The sequence below is a fragment of the Monopterus albus genome, unplaced genomic scaffold (assembly GCF_001952655.1).
Source record: "Monopterus albus unplaced genomic scaffold, M_albus_1.0 scaffold202.1, whole genome shotgun sequence".
Classification (NCBI taxonomy): Eukaryota; Metazoa; Chordata; class Actinopteri; order Synbranchiformes; family Synbranchidae; genus Monopterus; species Monopterus albus.
Genome location: NW_018128082.1, coordinates 922,718 through 942,728, shown reverse-complemented (window position 1 = coordinate 942,728; position 20,011 = coordinate 922,718). Strand labels below are relative to the sequence as shown.

Below are 20,011 nucleotides of genomic sequence, written 5' to 3'. Positions count from 1 at the left end.
TAAAATAACTTATCAGAAAAACAACCACTTGTGCACACATCAGCATAATAACACAAACCTAAATTGACAGAAATAACCTTTGGGAAAAGTTTGAGTTGTACTTTGAGTTTTTATCTTCTTGTCCCATCCCCTAGCTAGGTGTACCTAATAACCTGACAGCTGAATGTATTTTGCAGTAGTTTTTATGCTGTGTATTACTTTTGTTTGTGACATAATAAACTATTCAAGATATTTCTTTGAGTTCCTGTCAATGTCTCTTTGTCTTCACTTTTACATACAACTTTCTCTTCTAAACCATGAGTTGACATTCTCCATGCGACCTACCTGTACATCTGTACTAGACAACTAAATCTACATAAACTAGGCCGCTCCTTTGATAAAAGATAGTGGTGGGAAGCTTCAACAAAGTGTTTCAAGTTGCATCTTATCATGCTGTTGATCTCTGTGTTTACACTCTGCTAAGTCTTGCAACATGCTGAACCAAGTCATCTAAAAGCTGTGTTCATCTTTCCTGGATTTTGTTGAAATGACTTTTTTATTTTTCTCTATTCACAGAAGTGAGCCATGGCTGAACCAAGCTCCTCCTGTCCCCAAAGGAAGATGTCCACCGCTGGGGAGAGCATGTACAAGGTGTTAGGGCTGGAGAAAGGAGCCTCAGCTGAGGACATCAAGGGAGCATACAGGTAAGCAGTGTGAACCTTCAGTAATCTCAGGTAGTGAGGTGTCTCAGGTTGCAATATTAGTTTCTCCAGAGATAGGGGGCTCACCATGCTGTGATTACTACTTTAGATGGTTCCCAAATCCTTGGCTTAAATTTGTCAGATCACATTCCTGATTATGTTTGTGGCTGTTGCACATTTGTCTGCGTAACTGGAGATTACTCAGGTGTACTGAGGGACATTTCCTTACCAGTCATGCTATTGTGAAAAGAACATAGTTGTCTATGCAAGATGAGACAAGCTGTGAATGTGTGCCATACACTTATTAAAATAGCATTACAATTAATGGATTATCACAATAGTAATATAAGCCCCAGAGCTTTCCCTGGGGAGCAGGAACCTTTCGTGGAACTTAGTCCTGCTACTTGGGTTTCCACCAGGAAACCAGTAGTTCTGCCATCCACAAACAGTCTCTTGTCAGGAGGGTAGTATTTTCTGAAGGTCCAAGTACTGTCAGGATGAGGTCTGCAGTGCTGAACGTTGCTGGTTGGTACTGCTTGGTCAAATACAGCACAGCGTTTTACACCTGGCATTCATTTGTAAAACCCTGCTGCTGACCAGAGCACTTTGCATACATCAGCAGGCTTATTTGTTTTATCTTTCCGGGGCTTCGGCCCTGCTGTGGAAATCCAAATCACAATGCACTCGAGGGACTTTTACCCCAGGGACCATTCTTGGAAAAGTACCAGGAACTTTCCAGTTGAAATGCACCTTCAGTCTGTAACAAATTATTTTCATTATAAATTAACCTGTTGATGGTCTATAAAATGTGAATTAAAACTATCAAGGAAATCTACATTTCTATCAAAATACTAATTTCATCAAAATCAAAAAAACATCTAACACTTGAAAATATGCTGCCCCATAAGGAAACAAGTCCTTGTAGTCGAGAGGCTGAAAGTTGGTAAATTTGTTTGCCTGTAAAAATGACTAAATTAATACAATTAACTGTGAAAATAGTTGTCATTCTAGCAACTAATTGTTTAATTTCCATATCCAATTACTAGAAATTAACCTATAATATTTTAGTAAAGAAGACGATCGATTTGGAGGTTCTGCACTTTGCGATAACGGAGGGTTATAAGGTCGTCCATGTAACCTTATGAACCTGACACCAGAGTTGGAACCTTGTGACTGTCTGTTTGAATAGACAGGAACTAAATGACTGATGTTAATGGATAGTGTATAATTAATTGTTAAGTGAAGATTAAAATGTCAGAGTTGGCCTGTCGTCTTGATCATGTTTCCTGATGGCTTCCTGTGTCCTTGTCCGGTCTCTCCTGTCAGAAAACTAAGACTGAAGTACCACCCGGATAAGAATCCAGACAACCCGGAGGCAGCGGAGAAGTTTAAGGAGATTAACAACGCCATCTCTATTTTACTTGATGAGACCAAGAGGAAGATTTATGATGAGTATGGCTCCATGGGCCTTTATGTGTCCGAACAGTTCGGAGAGGAAAGCGTCAAATGTTACTTCCTCATGTCCAAATGGTGGTTTAAGGTCTGTGTTTATGTTTGTGTTTACTCTGTATGGATTTTTTTTTAACAAAATACTCCTCCAGGTTATTTATTAAGATGCATTTAACCCTTTTGAGTTACTCATGGTTTATCATCATTTCAAATTAAGGTCTTTTTTTGAAACAGCAAACACAAAAGGGGTTGTTCTTCTCCTGTAAAATTAGTTTTGCTAAATTAAGTGAAAATGTTTCTGTTTTTCATGGCTCCTTATGTTAGAATCAGATTGTCTGCTGTCAGATGGCAGAAAAGTGTTTTAAAGTGTGCTGCTCTTGCATGTTTATTCCTGCAGGGCCTGGTGTTGTGCTGTACGTTGTTCACCTGCTGCTGCTGTTGCTGCTGCTGCTGTTTCTGCTGTGGGAAGTGTAAACCACCTGAGGACAATGAAAGCTACCAATATGTCGCACCTGAAGACCTGGAGGCCCAAATCAAAGCGGAGCAGGATGAAGGTGAGAGGTTGCTTCATATAATTATAATTTAAGCTCGGTTCGCTCTATTGCAGTCGTTTTCTCCCTAAACTGCCAATGACCTTTGTACACCTCATATATTATAAATATTCTGCCTTCCTGTTACTATGATTTATGTACATAGTGTATTGCATCATTTTTCTGTGTCAGTTAATGAACCTCTTGCAGACAGTACAATGTTCCACAAGGGAACAGATCAGTCACCTCCTATTATCTAGATACCTTTCACAGTGATTCATACAGGCAGAGTATCAGCTAAGGCTGCACAATAAATCCCTCCCTTTCCCCCGCAAAGCTGCGTTACCCAGTAACCGCAACCAATAACCGCAAAGTGTTTTATTTCTGCCTCGACTGCTATTCGGCGCACGTTGCACAGGGCAGGCAGCGCAACATTTGAAAAAATGCAGGACGGCACAGAATATCTTTCACCATGTCAGACATGTTGGATTAGTTTTTGAATCAGTCTTCTCTTTCCGTCTAGAGCTTGTCACATGATGTAACGCATTGCTGCTTTTGGTTAATGCAGCTTAGCGAGGACAAGGGAGCGCTTGGTTTGATGAAAGGCATCTCCATGCTAATACAAACACAGCAGAATCATTGTCATGTGAGATAAGATCTCATTGGGACCTAGATCACACACAAATTTATTGTGCAGCCCTAATATGAGCTCTAACTGTGGTGCCTTTAATGCACCTTCTAACTATTCTATGTAATTCTGTAAAGAAATCAGTGGATGATTTTATTACCTCCTTCTCTGTCAAGTTAAATTTTTATTCCTTAGAGTTAAATGTTTTTTTTTTTTTTTACAAGAAGAAGATTATTTCCTTTTTTAAGTTACATAGTCTCACTTTAAATCCAGTAACACCACAGCATCACGACTGACGTCATGTCTATTAATGTTACATCTTCTGTGGGAAAACAGGTGTTAAAGTAAAATTATAACCATCCCAGTTCTTCCTGTTACCAGTGCACCAGTGGCTTTAACATGCTGTCACACTGCAGGATTCTTGTTTTCATCCTCCAACCCAGCAGGTAGCACGGTAATCATATGCCAGCCGACATCTGATCTGGGTCCAGAAGGCCAGAGTCAGCCAATCCTGCTGCCTATGCCCATGCCTCCACCTGAGCCCAAGTCACTGTCATCAACCAGTCCAGCAGGGGAAGAAAAGGCTAGAGAGACCTTACCAGAGTCAAAATGACTTGTAAGAAGCGCGTCGTCTGATTTATGTGCTAAACACCGTCACTCATGTGTTTGTCTTGTATGAGAAGCTGTCTTCCTCCTTGGTGTTGCTTGTCAGCTGCACGCCAGCTGCACATCACTTCTGCCCTAACAAACCGCCTACGCTGTCCAGTTACAACTGTCATGCTTGTTTACTGCAACATTCACTGTGTTGTTCTTGCACCAGCATGTCTCTACATATTGTCCAGATGTGTGTGAGTGGTACATTAAGCTACTGTACTGTTTGCTGAGAAAACAAGCATGGCTGAACAAATCACTGTAGCTGCTGTCTTTTATGTCGTTTCTTTGGCATCTCACAGACAGGACACTTGTGCACTTCTCTTGTGAGGATCGAGGACCAAACAAAGCTATTCATGAAGTATGTAGTGTTATATTAGGCAGATATTCTTTGAAAATGTGAGGGCATTGTTTGTCTACTTTACAAAACACAACACCGTGTTTCTAATTAAATTAGCCGTTTTATTTTCTTATTTTGCCTGTTTTTTATGGAATGATTTTAGCTGCCTGTGTTATGAAATGAGCAGGTTTTTACTACTTTTATTCTGCTTAAAATATAAACCTATTGCAGAAGTTTTGAAAAATGTCATTTTGCTCTCTGTAACAAACAGAAATTAGATGTAAATGTTCTGTTGTATTGTTACCAGGATATGTTTTTACCACCATGTTTGTTGAATTGTTGCATAACTCAAAAAGTAAGGAATGGTTTTTGATGGAATTTTTTGGGAGAGGTAGGGTTTGGCCCACGGAAGAATCGGTCACACTTTGGTGGTGATCTGGCTCTTCATACTAATTCAGGGATTTTTTTTATGGCATTATGGGAAACTACCTTGGTGGAGGTTTGCGCTCGGAGTGCTGCTTAGTTATGTGTGAAACAGGGATGAAACAGCTGTGTTCCTCTCCTGCCACAGGAAAGTGACAGTGTGCGAAGAGACCAGAGATCAACCAGCCCAAAGCCACCAGCCAGCTCAGGCCCATCCCTCAAGCATGACCTTCACAACCTACCTGATATGTCCACTGGACAGCACCTGTAAGGTGGGCACTTACAGGCTCTTGGCCCCCTCCATGAAACTGAATTATGGATGAGTATTCATGCAAATTAACCTGCTAGCCTGGCTCCAGCCCTGTGAAAACCCTCAGGCCAACTAGCAAGTACAAGGCAACTAGCCAACCTCATACAAGTCCCCACTCGCTTCTTCCTGTTTCCCATGTAGTCCACTCGGGGCTGGATTTGGCCTAGCTAGCAGTCCAGTTATCCAGTGTTACACTAGGCTTGGTAACATGCCTGAACTCCTTACTAATGTGTTCTAGGTATCCCATTCCAACCAGTAAGAATGTGACACTGGGCAGGAAGATGGTGAAAACAAGGGGATATAATGGCAGAAGTGAAGAATCATGGTACACGATCCTCATTATTTATCTACTTTCCAGAACAGGACTGGAATTATCTTCCTCTCGTTTGCATTCCTTCCTGTCTTCTACCATTTTGGACTGTGTACATTGTAGACAGGAATGTTTATGTTTATTTTATTTTTATTTTATTTACATTTCTCCTGCTTTAACTTGTTTTGGAGTGACCCTTTAAAAGGATTGGTCGTACAGTAACACGAGTATGGAACTGAATGCCACTGGTGATGTGTACACATCATCAGAAGCCAGCAGCCAAACAGAAACCACACATTAATACTGATAGTGAAGATGTGGAATACCCTTTTTCCTCCTTCTGTCAAGGAACAAACACATTCATCCTTTCAAATGAGTTCTTGATGCCAATTGCCGTCGTAATAGAAAACATTCTTCCTTCAAGGGAGGAGGGACAACCAACAGTCACTTCACAGAGCCACGGTACGAATGGGGTCCCAGCTACATTCACATAAATGCACAACCCAAAGTGGGAGAGGCAGGTACGAATTAGACAAATGAAACACAGCAGAAGTGACACTATCACATCATGTCTTTGATGTTAAATGCTTGAGCCAAAACCCAGAGAGAGAAGATTTTGTGCATCGATCAGTAAACTTGAGGCGTCCTTCTTCAGCGTGCATGCACTTTTGTCTGGATGCATGCCTCCTACTGTACAGCATGGGAATATACACCCTAATCCACAAAACATGGAACAACTGCCTAGCTTACCCTAACAGACAGCAGACTGGTTACACATATCCTGTATACGAACGCACACTCGTACCTGCTCTTGTGTTTGTGTGCCATCCTCGTCTAAAATAGTACGGCGTCCAGCATCTGTTGACTGCAGTGGAAGACAACAGGTGCCATAACATTTCTACTGGAACATAACTATTAATCATCGTGTTTTGTGAGATCTCCCTTATTGTGCTTCTTTTGTTGCCCACAGCCAGCAGCTTCATGTAACAAGCAGCTTGGGGCCAACAGGCTGTGGAAATGCCATTTGTTCTGTAAATTCTATTTGTCAAAGTTGTTTGTATAATGTGCATTTAGGTTTGTGCACCTGGAGAAGTGGGTCTTCTTTTGTCTCCATTCCGGTTGTAAATAATTTACTGCACCTGTTTTGCATCCAGAAGCACATAAACCATCAACATTATAGTTACTTGATAATTTGTAACCTCAGGTCAGGCTTCACTAACACTGCACAACAAAGAAGGGCAGTCTCCTAATTTGATTGCATTATAGTTACTTGATAATCTGTAACCTCAGGTCAGGATTCACTAACACTGCACAGCAAAGAAGGGCAGTCTCCTAATTTGATTGCACTGCAGTTACTTCAGCGTGTTTTTTGTTTATATTGAACTAGTAGAATAATGAGCACTGAGCAAGCACACTGTCCTCTTTACTGCAAATTTCAGGCTTATTTTAGTTGGAGGACTAATCCAGTAGGTCCTGCAGTTATACACCATAAGTCACCTTTCCACTGCTCTCTATTGGATTTCCAGGATAGAAAGCCCTGCCCTCTGCTTCCTGACTGGATGGTGACAGTGCTGTGCCTTGAACAATACTTGCACCAGTGACTGAACAGGACAGACATTTGATGCAGTTTTTTGAAGTTACTCTAATTATTATTCTAATTATTTCTCTTCTTTACACAAACCTTCAGTGAAGCTGGATCAGTGTTTGGCGTTTTAGCTTCCTGAACAGTGATCACCGCCACTTGACTTCACTGAAGAGTGTGAGATTAGATCTATAGAAAAACACACAATTTTCTTTCTTTGTTCTTTCTTTTGTTCTTTCCACTAGGCTTGTTCTTTCACCCATCAGTCACGGGTAATTGGGCAAAGCAGTGCTGCCTGCCTGGTCACTAGGGCTGAAGCTAACCATTACTTTTTTTTTGTTGCTTTGTATATATTTTGTAACAAAACATTTTTAAACAGTGCTGTCACAATTTCCCAGAGTCCAAGGTGATGTCTTTAAGAGAGCTGGATTTGGCAATGTAAAACAGACAACTGGTCTCATTTGAAAACCTGAACCAGAGGAAGTTTGGCATATTTGCTTGACAAGTGACTCAAATGGTTAATGGGTTATCAAAACTGCTGCTTATTATTCTTTGTTGATCAACTCATCAGTAATTGAATAGCTATTTCAGTTCTAGTCAACCTTTACACCAGGACAGTAGTCGTCTTCTTGAGTCATTGCTAGTGTGTGTGTGTCAGCTTAGGTGTAGCAAGGTACTGAATTTTGTGGGTGTTGCTCTGCTGTTAGAGCTATACCGAGAGGTCACAGGTCATGTGGCCAGTTTTCCAAACAATGCCATGTTTTCCCCTTGGTTTTAGTTAAATCTGTTTAGTCAGCTGCTATAATTCTCCCAGGTTGTGCTACATGTAAAGTCAAAAGTGATATACCTTCAGTGTCCTCCATTGCTCCTCTGTCGGTGGCTGTTGTCATCACAGCGGCGTCATGCGGTGTCACTGTGGGGGAGGCCATCTACAGTGGAAAATGAAGCAGCTGGTACCAAAAGCGAGTAAAGTCAAGTCGAGTTGAGCTGGTACCAGCAATGGAAAAGGATCTTATAGTAACACTCTTCTGGAACATGAGCATTACTGAGCTTGTCATATAATTTTTGTGAGCATCTGGCCCACATAGTGTATGCAACTTTAACATCGGCTAACATACTGTACCTTATAGTTTAGCCACTTTCTTGCTCCCTTTCTTCTTTATCAGCGTCATCATTTCTAATTGGTTGACTTGTCTGGAAGTGAATCATTCTGCAAATGATCATGCCATCTGAAATGTCTGGATGGAAACAAACATTCTCATGTCGACCTAACCGGTTAATTAAAAACAAACAAAATGTAAGATGTTAACTAGTGAGCTTTAGAGGTGCTGGTGGGTGGATTTTGTAACATTTGAAGAGATCCAGGCAATTTGCCTGTTTCCAGTCTTTGTGCCAAGCTAATTATCTGCTGGCTGTAGCTCCCAACTGATGAGAGTGGTTGATCTTCTTATCAAACTTTATCAAAAAAAAAAAAAAAAAATTTAAAAAGTGTGTTTCTTATTTTTGTTAAAACAAAGGCTGAGGTCTCAGTTAATCTTGTCAATGTTCTAGTTTTACTTCGGGTCAAATGCTGTGGAGAGTTATTGTCCCATGTGGAGTGCTGTGGCTTGTAGCTAAAGTTTTGTCCTTTATAAATGAAATGTTTTCCTTTCTAGAGACATGGTGACATTTTTTACCTTTCTCCATGATAAATAGTCTACAGTGTGTCCCTCTATTAAATGTACCGTTAAACAGCATAGACACAAGACTAAAGTCAGTCACCTCTCAGCTGCTAAAACTCTTTAATTTTGATTGATAAACTGCAATAAACAAACACAGGCCTACATGTAGGACCAGCAAACCAGGCTCCTTATTTCAGTCTTTGAATTATGAGCTGCTCATTAACCAGCTCCGACAAATATCTCTATTTTATTTTGGATCTGTTTGTGATGATTTACATATAAACTTGTTTCTCAGTGCAACTGTGTGCAGACTTGAAGGTCATCAGTTCATTTCAGGGTTTTTTTTTCTTTTTTACCATCAATTGCCAAAATGTCTCGAAACATTTCCGGTATTTAATTTTTGTCTTTCTTCAGATCAGCATCTCCCTGAATGATGAAGACCACTGAGCACTGAAATTATTATAAATAACTAATAAAACAACAAACTAGCTGACAAAATTCCTTATTGCTGAGACATGTTTTTAAATTGATGTGAATTGTGCAGCTTTTTAATTGTTTACAACACATAGAAATACCATAATTTAAATGTAGTAATATTACTAAAGGTTGGTGATGAAGGGAGGTCAACTTGTTAGTCAGCTTGGGTTTTAAATAATGTGTACAGATTCTAAAGTTGTGTGTGGTGTTTATTTTAAATCTGGCTTAAATGCTCCATGCTAACGTTTTAGTACACATGGTATTAAGAGATACAAACACCATGCTAATGTGGGCTAAAACCTTCTTAGCATGGAGCTAACATTCATGTAAGGGTACATAAATGACAAGTAGGACATTCTAAAAGAATGGTTTTAAAGAGCGATAAGAAAATATTAAATTGAACCTAAGGTGTGAACTTCATGACAAAGACACTTTATCATCGTAGATGATGGTTTTTCTTTGATTTTATTTTTCTACTGGGACTGTCACTAACTGTTGTGGTTGCCTGTGGACAATCTGTAAATGAGTTATGAAATTCAGCTGAATAAAAATGGGGGATTTTATAACTTTGTTATTGTCTTGTATTTGTACTTGTGAAATGTTGTTAAAGTTTACACTGATGCCTCCAGACAAGTATTTTATCTGTATCTTTTCATGCATTTACATGCCAAAGATTAAAGGTAACACTAGTAATCTATATTTTTTGTTTTTGTCAACAAATCTCATAAAAATACCAAAACCAACAGTGTGTTAGTTCATCTGTGAGTACTTAATGACTTTCCTACTCCGTCTGTGCAGCGTAGCAATGGGGCAATAACTTCCAAAGTTACCAGCAATATTAGATGGCATGAATTAAGCAAATGAGGTTATTATTTCTCCCAGGGAAAACACCAACGTAGTATTTCTAGAGAGAAGTTGATGCTTTTTGAATAGGAGTTGGTTGAAGCCAGCAAAGGAAGCACAGTGACAGGTGCTATAGGATGGTATATTGGGGGAAGAATGTGTATGCGGGATTAGCTGCAGGTGTGTCTGTTCGTGGTAATGAAGGAATATGTGACATAGTGCTGCAGTGGACAACAGTAGTGCTCTACAGCACAGAAGAAGATATATCCGGCTTTTGAAACATAGACAGTACTAGTTAGAAGGATCAGTCTATTGGTGGTGCTAACACGAGGTCTGTTTGCAAAAAGAAAACTGCTTTGTATTTGGGGCACTGATACACATTAATAAGCTGACGTCACACCAGGTGGTAGCATAAAGGCATGAACAGCTCTCTGTTTGTATGTTTAGCCTTCTCAGCCACAGCCCTCTGTTCCTTGGCCTATAACTAGTCTAGTAATCTTGTTAGTAGCTTAGTCTATTTAGCCAACTCCATCCTGCTGATTGGCACGGCTCATGTTTGGCCACGAGGAACTGAGCTCATTGTTGGCTGTGGCCAGCAGTGGTGGAAGAGATACTCGGATTCCTTTTTTAAGTAAAATTAACAATACAACTGAGTAAAAATACTCTGTTACAAGTAGAAGTCCTGCATTCAGAGTGTTAAATGTGGCACATTTAGCATAGATATAAATCATATTATTAGATTATAACAGATAAATTATTGTGTACATCATGTTTAATGTTGCAGCTGGTAAAGGGGGAGGAAGCTTTTTCTACCTTATATGCTTATAATTTGAATTACTGCTGGGTAATGTGAATTTACCACACTAAAGTCTTATGATTATACTATATAATTTGTGTACTAATCTGGTTGTGAAAAATAACTAACTAAAGTTATATAGTAAATGTATGGAGCAAAAGGTACAATATTTGCCCTTAAAATGTAGTGCAGTCAAAGTATAAAGTAGCACAAGATGAAAATACTCAAGTACAGATATCTTAAAATTGTACTTAAGTACAGTACTTGAGTAAATGTCCTTAGCTACTTTCCACCACTGGTTATCAACATTTGTGCTATTTTCTCATCAACTATTGCACTTAATGAAATAACTGATGTATTATTGTCACTGTGTATTTTGATGGTGATCTAGCTGCAGTTCAAAGTTTTCTAACAATATTCTGATTAAAATAATTTAGAGGATTGTTTTTGATTTTAGTGTTTACTTTTATTTTAAATCCTGTTAGCTTTGACTCTGAATAAACAAGAGATTTCTTTTCATAGTTAGGTCTATAACTATCCAGCAAACTTAGCAAATCAAGGTATTTAATACACCTACTTTTAGCTGTATCTGTGGTTTAGTCAGACCATAGTTTGCCAACCTCCAATAAATCATGAAGAATAGTTAGGGAATGTTAATAGAGATGGCAAGAAGGCATGTGATTGTTGTGTGACCAAATAGCTAAACGAAGATAACATTAACTCAGATGTAATAGGTCTTTATCAGTATTTTTAATATCAAGATTTCAACCATATCGCCAAGTCTCGCCTTACTGCACTTCTCTGGCTTTTATTTTTGACTAAATGCATTTCTCCAACAAACACAACGTTATGATGTTTCCCACAGTCGTAAATGCACCATATGCCCCCGCCCCAGTGGTAACTAAGGAGATCTCAGTTATGTTTACTATAAAGATGTTGTCTTTGCTAGCTAGCTGCTAGCTTGGAGCAGCCCACCAAAATGACCAGAATCTAAAGAGCCCACTATATCTCAGCACTAATAATATTCTTCCCTGTACGAGCTTCCTAAAGACTTCCGAAAATGCAACTCAAGCATCTTAAGACACTGTTAACACCCCAGGTAAGTTTAGCTAATGCTAGCTGATGCTGGGGAACAGTTCAAAACTCAAAAGTGCGACTGTGTAAGGCTGGTGATATAACATGACTTGAAAGCTGTAACGAAACATTAATTTTCTCCGGCATTTAAATACAGAATCTTCCAGTTGACATTTTTCTCATTAGCAACTGCGGTGCGTTACTTGGTTGAAAAAAGTAACCGTTAACGTTATAGAACGTTCGAGCCAAATTTGCTAGCGTTAATTCTTAGTATTGATGAGTCTGATATGGCCAAACATTTCTGTTCAGGTTTCTTTATCTCCGAATTAATTGCATCCGCTGTAACAGTTAAAATTGCTAAGTCGTGTATGGAGGTTGGTGTGAGCCCCTGTTCCAGCAGAGCATAACTGAATTCATCTAGTTAGCTAAAACTGGCCAAACAGATGCTAGGCTAAGGTACTGGCCATGGACGCATTATGAATCAATGAGTCCCTGGGCACAAATATGTAAAAGTACCCCCCACCCCACCACCTTATACAAGGAAACAAGGCACCCAGACTATGAGGTTCTTCTGATTGTTCTTTCTCTTTATTTTTGTTTCATTTTGTCTCTTCATAGTTATTTTGTTTCTCTTGGTGGTCAAATTGGGTCTCTCTTGGTGGTTCTTTTGTCTCTTTGTAGCTACTCTGCGTCTTTTTGTTGCCTGCTCCCAGTAGGCCTTTTCAGTCATGCGTGCATGGCACCGCTACTTATCACTGACTGTATTTGTCTCTGCCTTCACAGGAAGGAGCTGCCAAAGTGACATGCATGGCCTGGGCACCAAACAACACCAAGTTTGCTGTTTGCACTGTTGACAGTGTGGTGCTGCTCTATGATGAACATGGGGAGAGAAGAGACAAGTTCTCCACCAAACCCCTGGACTCTAAGGTGAGACAGGAGGGCACATAGCCTAATGCTGTCCACTACATAAATCAGATTTATTATATCTTATCATTTATATCATTCATTCATATTATATCACAGTCACCTTTAATGTAACTGATTTTATTTCCTGTAAAACCGATTAATATTTATTTCTTGTTCATTGTTAGAGCTTAACCTGAACTGATTATTTTAGCACCATTTTTGTATTCCACATAAATATGCCTGAATGGTAATACCAGAGAAATGATCAATACTATAATACAATACTGTACCAGGAACAGGTTGTCTTACCACATCTGCTTAACAGTTTCAAGTTAAAGTCCCGATCATGCATGTGATGGTGATTATAAAAATTACTTCTTTAGAAATTTGACTCAAATGGAAACAAAGCTGGTGAACTAATCCTTGTACTGCATCAATGTCCATGCTTAGTGTATGGGATGGATGTGCCCATTGTGTAATAATAATCCAATGTAATCTTTTGGCAGTATGGAAAGCAGAGCTATGTTGTGAATGGAATGGCGTTCTCACCGGACTCCACTAAAATTGCCATCGGCCAGTCCGACAACATCATCTTTGTCTACAGAATTGGAGAGGACTGGTAAAGTTCTTTGGCTGGTTTTGTTTCCCATATTAAACTTGATTTTGCTGTGCATGTCATTGCATGCAAACAGGTTTTTATCAGTTTTATTTTCTCTCCTAGGGGGGACAAGAAAGCCATCTGCAACAAATTTGTTCAGACAGTAAGTAAACACGAGCAGACGCTGCGTTCACGCAGCAAGCGGCATGCTTAAAGAGGCAGTGACTGATCCTGTCAAAGTTGAGAGCAAGAACTTACCAGTTTATAGTTGGGATGTACAATCATTCCATTTGCATTAAACCCTGAATGAAAAACAGGCAAATAAGGTGGCTAGCTGCAGTATTTATTTGTTTAATGGAAAAAAAGAGTTGCCTGTGGTGCAGCAGAGAGTACTTTGCAATTTAGGCAATATATTCCATGGATGTTTTAGTAGATTTGTGGCAATGATCTGGATGAAAACTGATCACACATCTTGTAAGAAAATAACACAATTGTCATGCTAATGCTTCTGCTTTCTGCAGTTTCAGTGTTCCTGTCAACCAGTGTGATAGCTATGCTTTGGAAATCTATTGGTTCTTTTTTCAAGTAGCAACTTTGAAATTCTAACTCTGTGACATTTTTGTACTGCAGCAGTAGATGTCATTAGTCTGATTATATTTTTCACTGTATTGCAGAGTGCTGTGACTTGCTTGCTTTGGCCTGGAGAGCATGCAATTGTTTATGGATTAGTTGATGGCAAGGTAAGTCAGTAACACCTCCTCACCACTTATCATAAAACTATGTTAATATACTGTACAATTCATACACAGTTTGTTTATACTGTGTATTATTATTATTATTATTAGAACTCAGCAGGCGTAGCTGATACAACTGGAGAACCCTCAGTAGTGGTTGTGTCAATTTAGTGTTAACGGACCAATGGTTTAATTGTTATGCTAGAGCTTTCACACTGTTAAGAGTTAAATTTCTTAGTTTAGCATTGAATCGTTGGAGTTAAAAAGGGGTTTGCATATGGAAATAGACAAAGTTAATTTTTACTCAATAGAGTAGTCGCACAAGTGTTGGTGCCTTGATGAAAAAATATAGTCTTCAAAGGCAAATTTATGTCAAACATTCAGTGAAAATTTGTATGTCTAAATGAAAATGATTAATATTTCTTTTACAGATTCGCCTTGCCAACACTCAAACAAATAAGTCCTCAACCATCTACGGCACCGAGTCCTGTGTTGTCTCACTGGCATCCAAGTAAATACATATTTATATGCAGCTATGACCACAGGCTAGTTTAGAGCACACTGTTTATTCATCAGTCCCAAAACACTGAAAACAAATGTACGTGATGTCTGGCATATCTTTTTCAAAATGCGAAGCCACTTGCCAGTTTTATTAATTAAATATCTGTTTATTTTTTCTCTTGTGTTCTATGAAATCTGTTCCATGTCAGTGTTTCCACTAAAGGCATCCTGTCTGGCCACGCTGATGGGACCGTTGTGCGTTACTTCTTTGATGATGAAGGTTCAGGAGAATCTCAGGTACCTGCAGCCTCACACATCATTTATACGTGTTGCACAGTTTTCAGTGTTTTAATCTGTGTCATAAAACACACACCCACTCACACACTGACACACTCTGCCACAGGGTAAGCTGTTGACGCACCCGTGCCCACCCTATGCCCTGGCCTGGGGTGCAAACAGTATCATGGTGGGTGGCTGCGATAAGAAGGTGGTGGCTTACAGCAGAGAGGGTCACATTCTGCAGACCTTCGACTACAGCCGCGACAGAATGGAGAGAGAGTTCACTGTGGCTGCCACCGGCCCCAGCGGGCAGTCTGTTGTGTTTGGCAGCTTTGACCGGTCGGTATAAGGTCCTACCTACTGTATGACACTTCAGGTAACATCTGAATAGTGAGTGATAAGTTGTTTCTCTCCCTGGTATTTGTCCAGGTTGCGGGTGTTTAACTGGGCTCCAAGTAGAAACATGTGGGATGAAGCCAAGCCTAAAGAGATTCTTAACCTCTACACCATCACCAGCTTGGCCTGGAAGAAAGACGGATCACGCCTCTGCGCTGTAAATATTCTCACTGTCAAACTATTTTACTCCACAGTGACTGTAACACCAGTCTACTGTTAGCATGCCTTTTTACTCTTTACTTCTTCAGTAAAGATTTGCAGTAGTGATTATATGTGCATTGAAATCCTGCATCATTGCACTTGATTCCTCTGCTTTTGCCATCAAATAATTAGAGGTAAACCTAAAACGCCTCTGTAAGAAAGTACATTTTTTATGGCGTGTTGTGTGTTCAACAGGGAACACTATGTGGAGGAGTGGAGCTGTTTGATTGTTGCCTGCGTAGGGCCATCTATAAAAACAAGTTTGAGATGACCTATGTTGGCCTGAGCCAGGTAAAAACTAACAAGAAAAATGGAAACACAAATCACTGTCTTAACCACAAAACTGTAGTATTTGTTCAAAAACAGGCAAAAAAAAAAGACAAGAACAAAGGTCAAAATAAACTTTTCTTGCCCTCACTTTGGTCTCCACTGCAAGCCAAATATGTATGATGTGAAACTGAGAGCTGGTTGTGCAACAACAGTAATTCAGATTTAGTTAATTCAAGTGCAAAATAAAAGGGCAGTATCTGAATTTTATCAATAAGAAATGGACAACACAAATGAAAAGTACACAAGAAGTCACCCAGCTTTCTGTGTAGCTGCAGTATCTTCAGATTGTCTTTTTTAAATAAGTGGTACATGGACCAGAAAATGGTTCCATCTGAAGGGTTGACCAAATATTCACTTTGAAAACAAGCTACCAATCATACATCCTTTTTCATTAAGATGGTTTCTAACAACTGTGTGATGGTCATGCTGGAAATTGATATCTTTACTCTTCTGTATTATTTGTAAGGCAGTTCTTTGAACAAAAAGTAAATACCTGTGTATTTGCAAAGTGTGTAAGTCTTTTTTCTTCTTCACTTTGTTCCATGTAATTTTTCGTCCTCTTCTAGGTGATAGTGAGGAGCCTCGCTACAGGAACTCGAGTGGTGCTAAAGTCCTACTACGGTTATGAGATAGAAGAAGTCAAAATCATGGGCAAGGATCGCTACCTGGTGGCTCACACATCTGATACTCTTCTGCTGGGAGACCTGCTCACTAATAAACTGAGCGAGGTAGGGCTTAAAACATCACTTCACCAAAATTCTCCTGAAAACACTAAAAGTGATTAACCCTGGAGCAGGCAGATATCTCAGGTTTATCAGCTGAGGTTTTGAGATATCAGCCTCTTAGATCTCTGCCTCCACCCTAACACAGTGGAGATGAGTGCAATTTCAAATGTGCTGCCCATAAGCAATGAAAATTACATTTATAAAAATCGTGGCCCACTTATTCAGAATGACACACAGACTTCAGAGTGAATGCAACTTTTTTGGTGGTAGTTCCAATGAAAACCGTCGATCCAGTTCATGTCCTTAGGTGCGTGTCCCTGTCCGTATGGTTCCTTGTTTCCTCCTCACAATAAATGGAAGTGGACTTTTCACCTTGTTTAACTGTATCACCTGTTGTGAACATCAGAATGAAAATGCTGATTCTGCTCTTTTAGGTGCCATGGCCCGGTTCTGGGGGAAATGAAAAGTTCTTCTTTGAAAATGAAACAGTTAAGTACACACATTTAAAATGTGCGAGTCTTTTCTCATGTAAAATCAATGAACTCTGTGCCAAGACGGTACAGTATTTGCCAGTGGGCACAAAAGACCTATAATTTGTCAGGACCTAGCTACCTCCAACAAGGATGTCATGTCCCAAGTGTTGTCATGTCTTGTGCCATACACTGTGCACCTCTGCCTGCATTATGTTAATGCATTTTATATTTTCAGGTGTGCATGATTTTTAATGTTGGGGAGCTGAGTCTGGTGGAGTACAGCAATAATGAGATCCTGGGATCAGTCAGAACTGAATTTATGAACCCTCATCTGATCAGGTAACACAAAACTACACAAACACTCCTTATTCAGTTGTTTAGTAACAACTTCACAGGTTTGTCTGATTCCAAAGAACAAACCTTGATTAGTCAGGTGTTTTTCGTGTTCTGTTCAAAGTCAGAACTGTAAAAATTTATCAGTTTAATCTGAATCAGAATCAGTTTGGTTGGCCAGGAGTGTTGGACACACGAGGAGTTTGACTCGGGTACAGTGGCTCTCAGTGTGCATGTACTACACTATTCTTCCGTAAAGCAACAAGTAGATAAGTAAACAAGCTAAGACTGAGAGAACAAAAAAAAAGAAAAAGAATGTGCAAACGAGAATAATGAATGTGCTTTACGAAAATAAAAATAAAATACTTAAATATAGAAATATTTATATATATACTCGCAGTTTAGATGCTGTTTTTCTTTCTTTTTTTTTTCAATTGCAACACGAAATAAGACAACAAACATTTACAGACAAGAAACAAAAGGACTTTTACATTTAGTTTGTGTGTGTGAAGATGTGTAACGCAGGTGTATCCAACTCTATGCAGTCTAAATTTCAGTATATATATTAAAGAAAAAAACATCTCCTGGTTTGTTAATGATAGAGAAATATGAATGGGTAAATAAGACAGTTTGATAACACAACGGTAATCATATAAAAGTTACTCACAAATATTTAATTGCCATCTCTGGTAACACTGTAAAACAGTTTGACCTGATCATCTGTGCGTTTCCAGCTCTGTCCATTAGATGGCAGTATTGAGTTGTGCAGAGATCCCAGGTGTCATTATAGAAAGGCTGCAGAAAAGTCAGCGAGACAGTCTGTTCTCAGCACACGTCCATGTTAATGTATTCAGACCTGTCAAAAGTGTCAGAACTGACAGTCCCTTGGTGACTGACTAATGGTCGACTGCTGCTGACAGGTTTCAGGATAGTGTGACTGCTCCTTGCCTCTGGCTGGACACCGTAGCATGACAGCATTATGATCAGGTGCATCCTGGGATTTCAGCAGCAGCTGAAGCCAGTTGTGCAGAGCTGATTTAATACTTGTGTCTTACTGAATTCAGTTACAGTACATTGACCGATGTTTTTAATGGTTTACTAAAGGTGTGTATGTGTGTGTTTGTGTGTAGTGTCCGACTAAATGAGAGGAAGCAGAGAGGAGTCGAAGACAACAAAAAGCTTGCTTATCTGATTGACATAAAGACCATTGCTATTGGTAAGCACGTGTTTGTGTATGTGGAGTTGTGTCACTGTCATGTTGGCATGGTCATTCTTGCTGTTTAAATGTAAAAAGCACACAAATGGAAGAATATATTCTACAACTATTTGTTGGTATGCAGCACCTACAGTTATGTCACTGAGATTTTGTGGATGTGTAAAACACTACTGTAGCTAATGAAGTAATTTATATTCTGATGCACCTTTTTACAGTTTAACAGCTTTTACTTTTAAAGAGAAACTGCTGATTTCTAATATTTTAATATAATATTCTACTATTTAATATCTTAAAGATCCACTATCCTGTCCTATTGTTCACCATCCAAGGCCCATACCTGTGGTTTTACCACTGTAAATCACATTTGCTTTACATTAAAAGATAATGATGGTGTTGTACTATATATTTTTGTGTCACCAAATCTCATGAAAAGGCCAAAAACAGCCATGTTTTAGTTTGTTTCTCAGCAATTTCATGCTTGTATACCAAGTCTGGGGCACTTAGTCCCAAGTCCACCGGTTCCTACTGAAGACACTATAAATCTTTAAAACCAAATTGCAATATATTTCCATTTATTTTATAAAAAGCCTCACTAATTTCCAACAACCAGGCAATATTGTACATAGAGTGACAGGCTGTATCACGCTTTCTTGTTACTTGTGATTAGGATCAGCTTACTGTTTATTTGGATCTTTTTATGGAATTTTCTGACAACAAAATATAGCATCACCTTTGATGCCAACTATCATTTCAAATCTATAATGAGTGACAAGATTTTGTTCCAGGACAGGAACAGCTTTCAGAACAAGAATTCACAGTACCTGACCAGTAATAGTGAGTCATTACTTTTGATCAACAACCCTGTCAACTCTGGTAGATTAGCATGTTCATTTTGTGCTGTGTGGTTGTGAAATGCTTATGATTGGAGAACCGCTTCAATCTGCAGCTTTTGTTGGTCATTATAGGACATCTGAAGATTGTAGGGTGCCGATGATGCTGCTATTATTATGTTTTTCTTTCCATGAACCATTTAGTATGCCTTTGCACAGGGACTGAGCCAGACAGATACTGTAGTTTTCACCTTGTTATTAATAACTATAATATCAAACTCCTAAACTGCAACTACAATAACTGCAGTAAATCATCAGTGTTAAATTTATCATTTCCATCCAAGTGGACCACACTGAGTGGACCATATCCCATTTTAATTAAAAAGACAGTTAAGGCTTCACATATCAAAGACTAATATCAAGTTGATCCCAGTGCAGGAAAGTTTTTAAAGGAGAGAAACTGCCCACTTTGCCCGATAGAATCAGACTAATTAAAAAATGACTGGCAGATATCTAATCTTGTATTAAAGGCCAGTTTTACCCAGACACATTGTCACATTGACAGTCTGATCACCGCTCAGTTAACCCATCCTTTCGTTTCTACCCACAGTGGACTTGCCTGGAGGCGTAAATTTGGGAACCATCAGCCACGACTCCAAGATTGACTGGCTGGAGCTCAATGAAACCGGACGCAAACTGCTGTTCAGGGACAAGAAGCTGCGGGTGAGAATGAAA

At 39.3% G+C, this 20,011-nt stretch overlaps 2 protein-coding genes across 6 annotated transcripts in view; both read left to right on the top strand.

Moving 5' to 3' along the window:
• The first annotated feature begins 527 nt into the window (after positions 1-527).
• dnajc5ga (DnaJ (Hsp40) homolog, subfamily C, member 5 gamma a) lies at positions 528-6,575 on the top strand. 4 transcript variants are annotated; one of them, XM_020618206.1, is made up of 5 exons: positions 528-683; positions 2,007-2,220; positions 2,527-2,683; positions 3,731-3,903; positions 4,850-6,575. In XM_020618206.1, exons 1-4 carry the CDS (start codon positions 565-567, stop codon positions 3,898-3,900), a joined length of 660 nt encoding a protein of 219 aa, XP_020473862.1. In that variant the 5' UTR covers positions 528-564; the 3' UTR covers positions 3,901-3,903; positions 4,850-6,575. The 4 variants fall into 4 exon arrangements, with proteins under 4 accessions (XP_020473862.1, XP_020473864.1, XP_020473863.1 ...); XM_020618208.1 differs by lacking the exon at positions 3,731-3,903; XM_020618207.1 differs by lacking the exon at positions 4,850-6,575 and having other exon boundaries at positions 3,734-4,194.
• Positions 6,576-11,556: 4,981 nt separating this feature from the next.
• The window catches only part of ift172 (intraflagellar transport 172), a 36,271-nt gene continuing 27,816 nt past the window's right edge, over positions 11,557-20,011 (top strand). The window contains exons 1-15 of one of the 2 annotated variants that reach the window (XM_020618204.1): positions 11,557-11,779; positions 12,538-12,681; positions 13,167-13,279; positions 13,382-13,421; positions 13,933-13,998; positions 14,424-14,503; positions 14,703-14,790; positions 14,897-15,111; positions 15,202-15,325; positions 15,565-15,660; positions 16,266-16,427; positions 16,859-16,912; positions 17,133-17,236; positions 18,361-18,446; positions 19,887-19,999. In XM_020618204.1, the coding sequence (XP_020473860.1) occupies positions 11,741-11,779; positions 12,538-12,681; positions 13,167-13,279; positions 13,382-13,421; positions 13,933-13,998; positions 14,424-14,503; positions 14,703-14,790; positions 14,897-15,111; positions 15,202-15,325; positions 15,565-15,660; positions 16,266-16,427; positions 16,859-16,912; positions 17,133-17,236; positions 18,361-18,446; positions 19,887-19,999 (1,524 nt within the window). In that variant the 5' untranslated portion in view covers positions 11,557-11,740. The remainder of the gene's footprint in view (positions 11,780-12,537; positions 12,682-13,166; positions 13,280-13,381; positions 13,422-13,932; positions 13,999-14,423; positions 14,504-14,702; positions 14,791-14,896; positions 15,112-15,201; positions 15,326-15,564; positions 15,661-16,265; positions 16,428-16,858; positions 16,913-17,132; positions 17,237-18,360; positions 18,447-19,886; positions 20,000-20,011) is intronic. The other variant, XM_020618203.1, reaches the window with a different exon arrangement.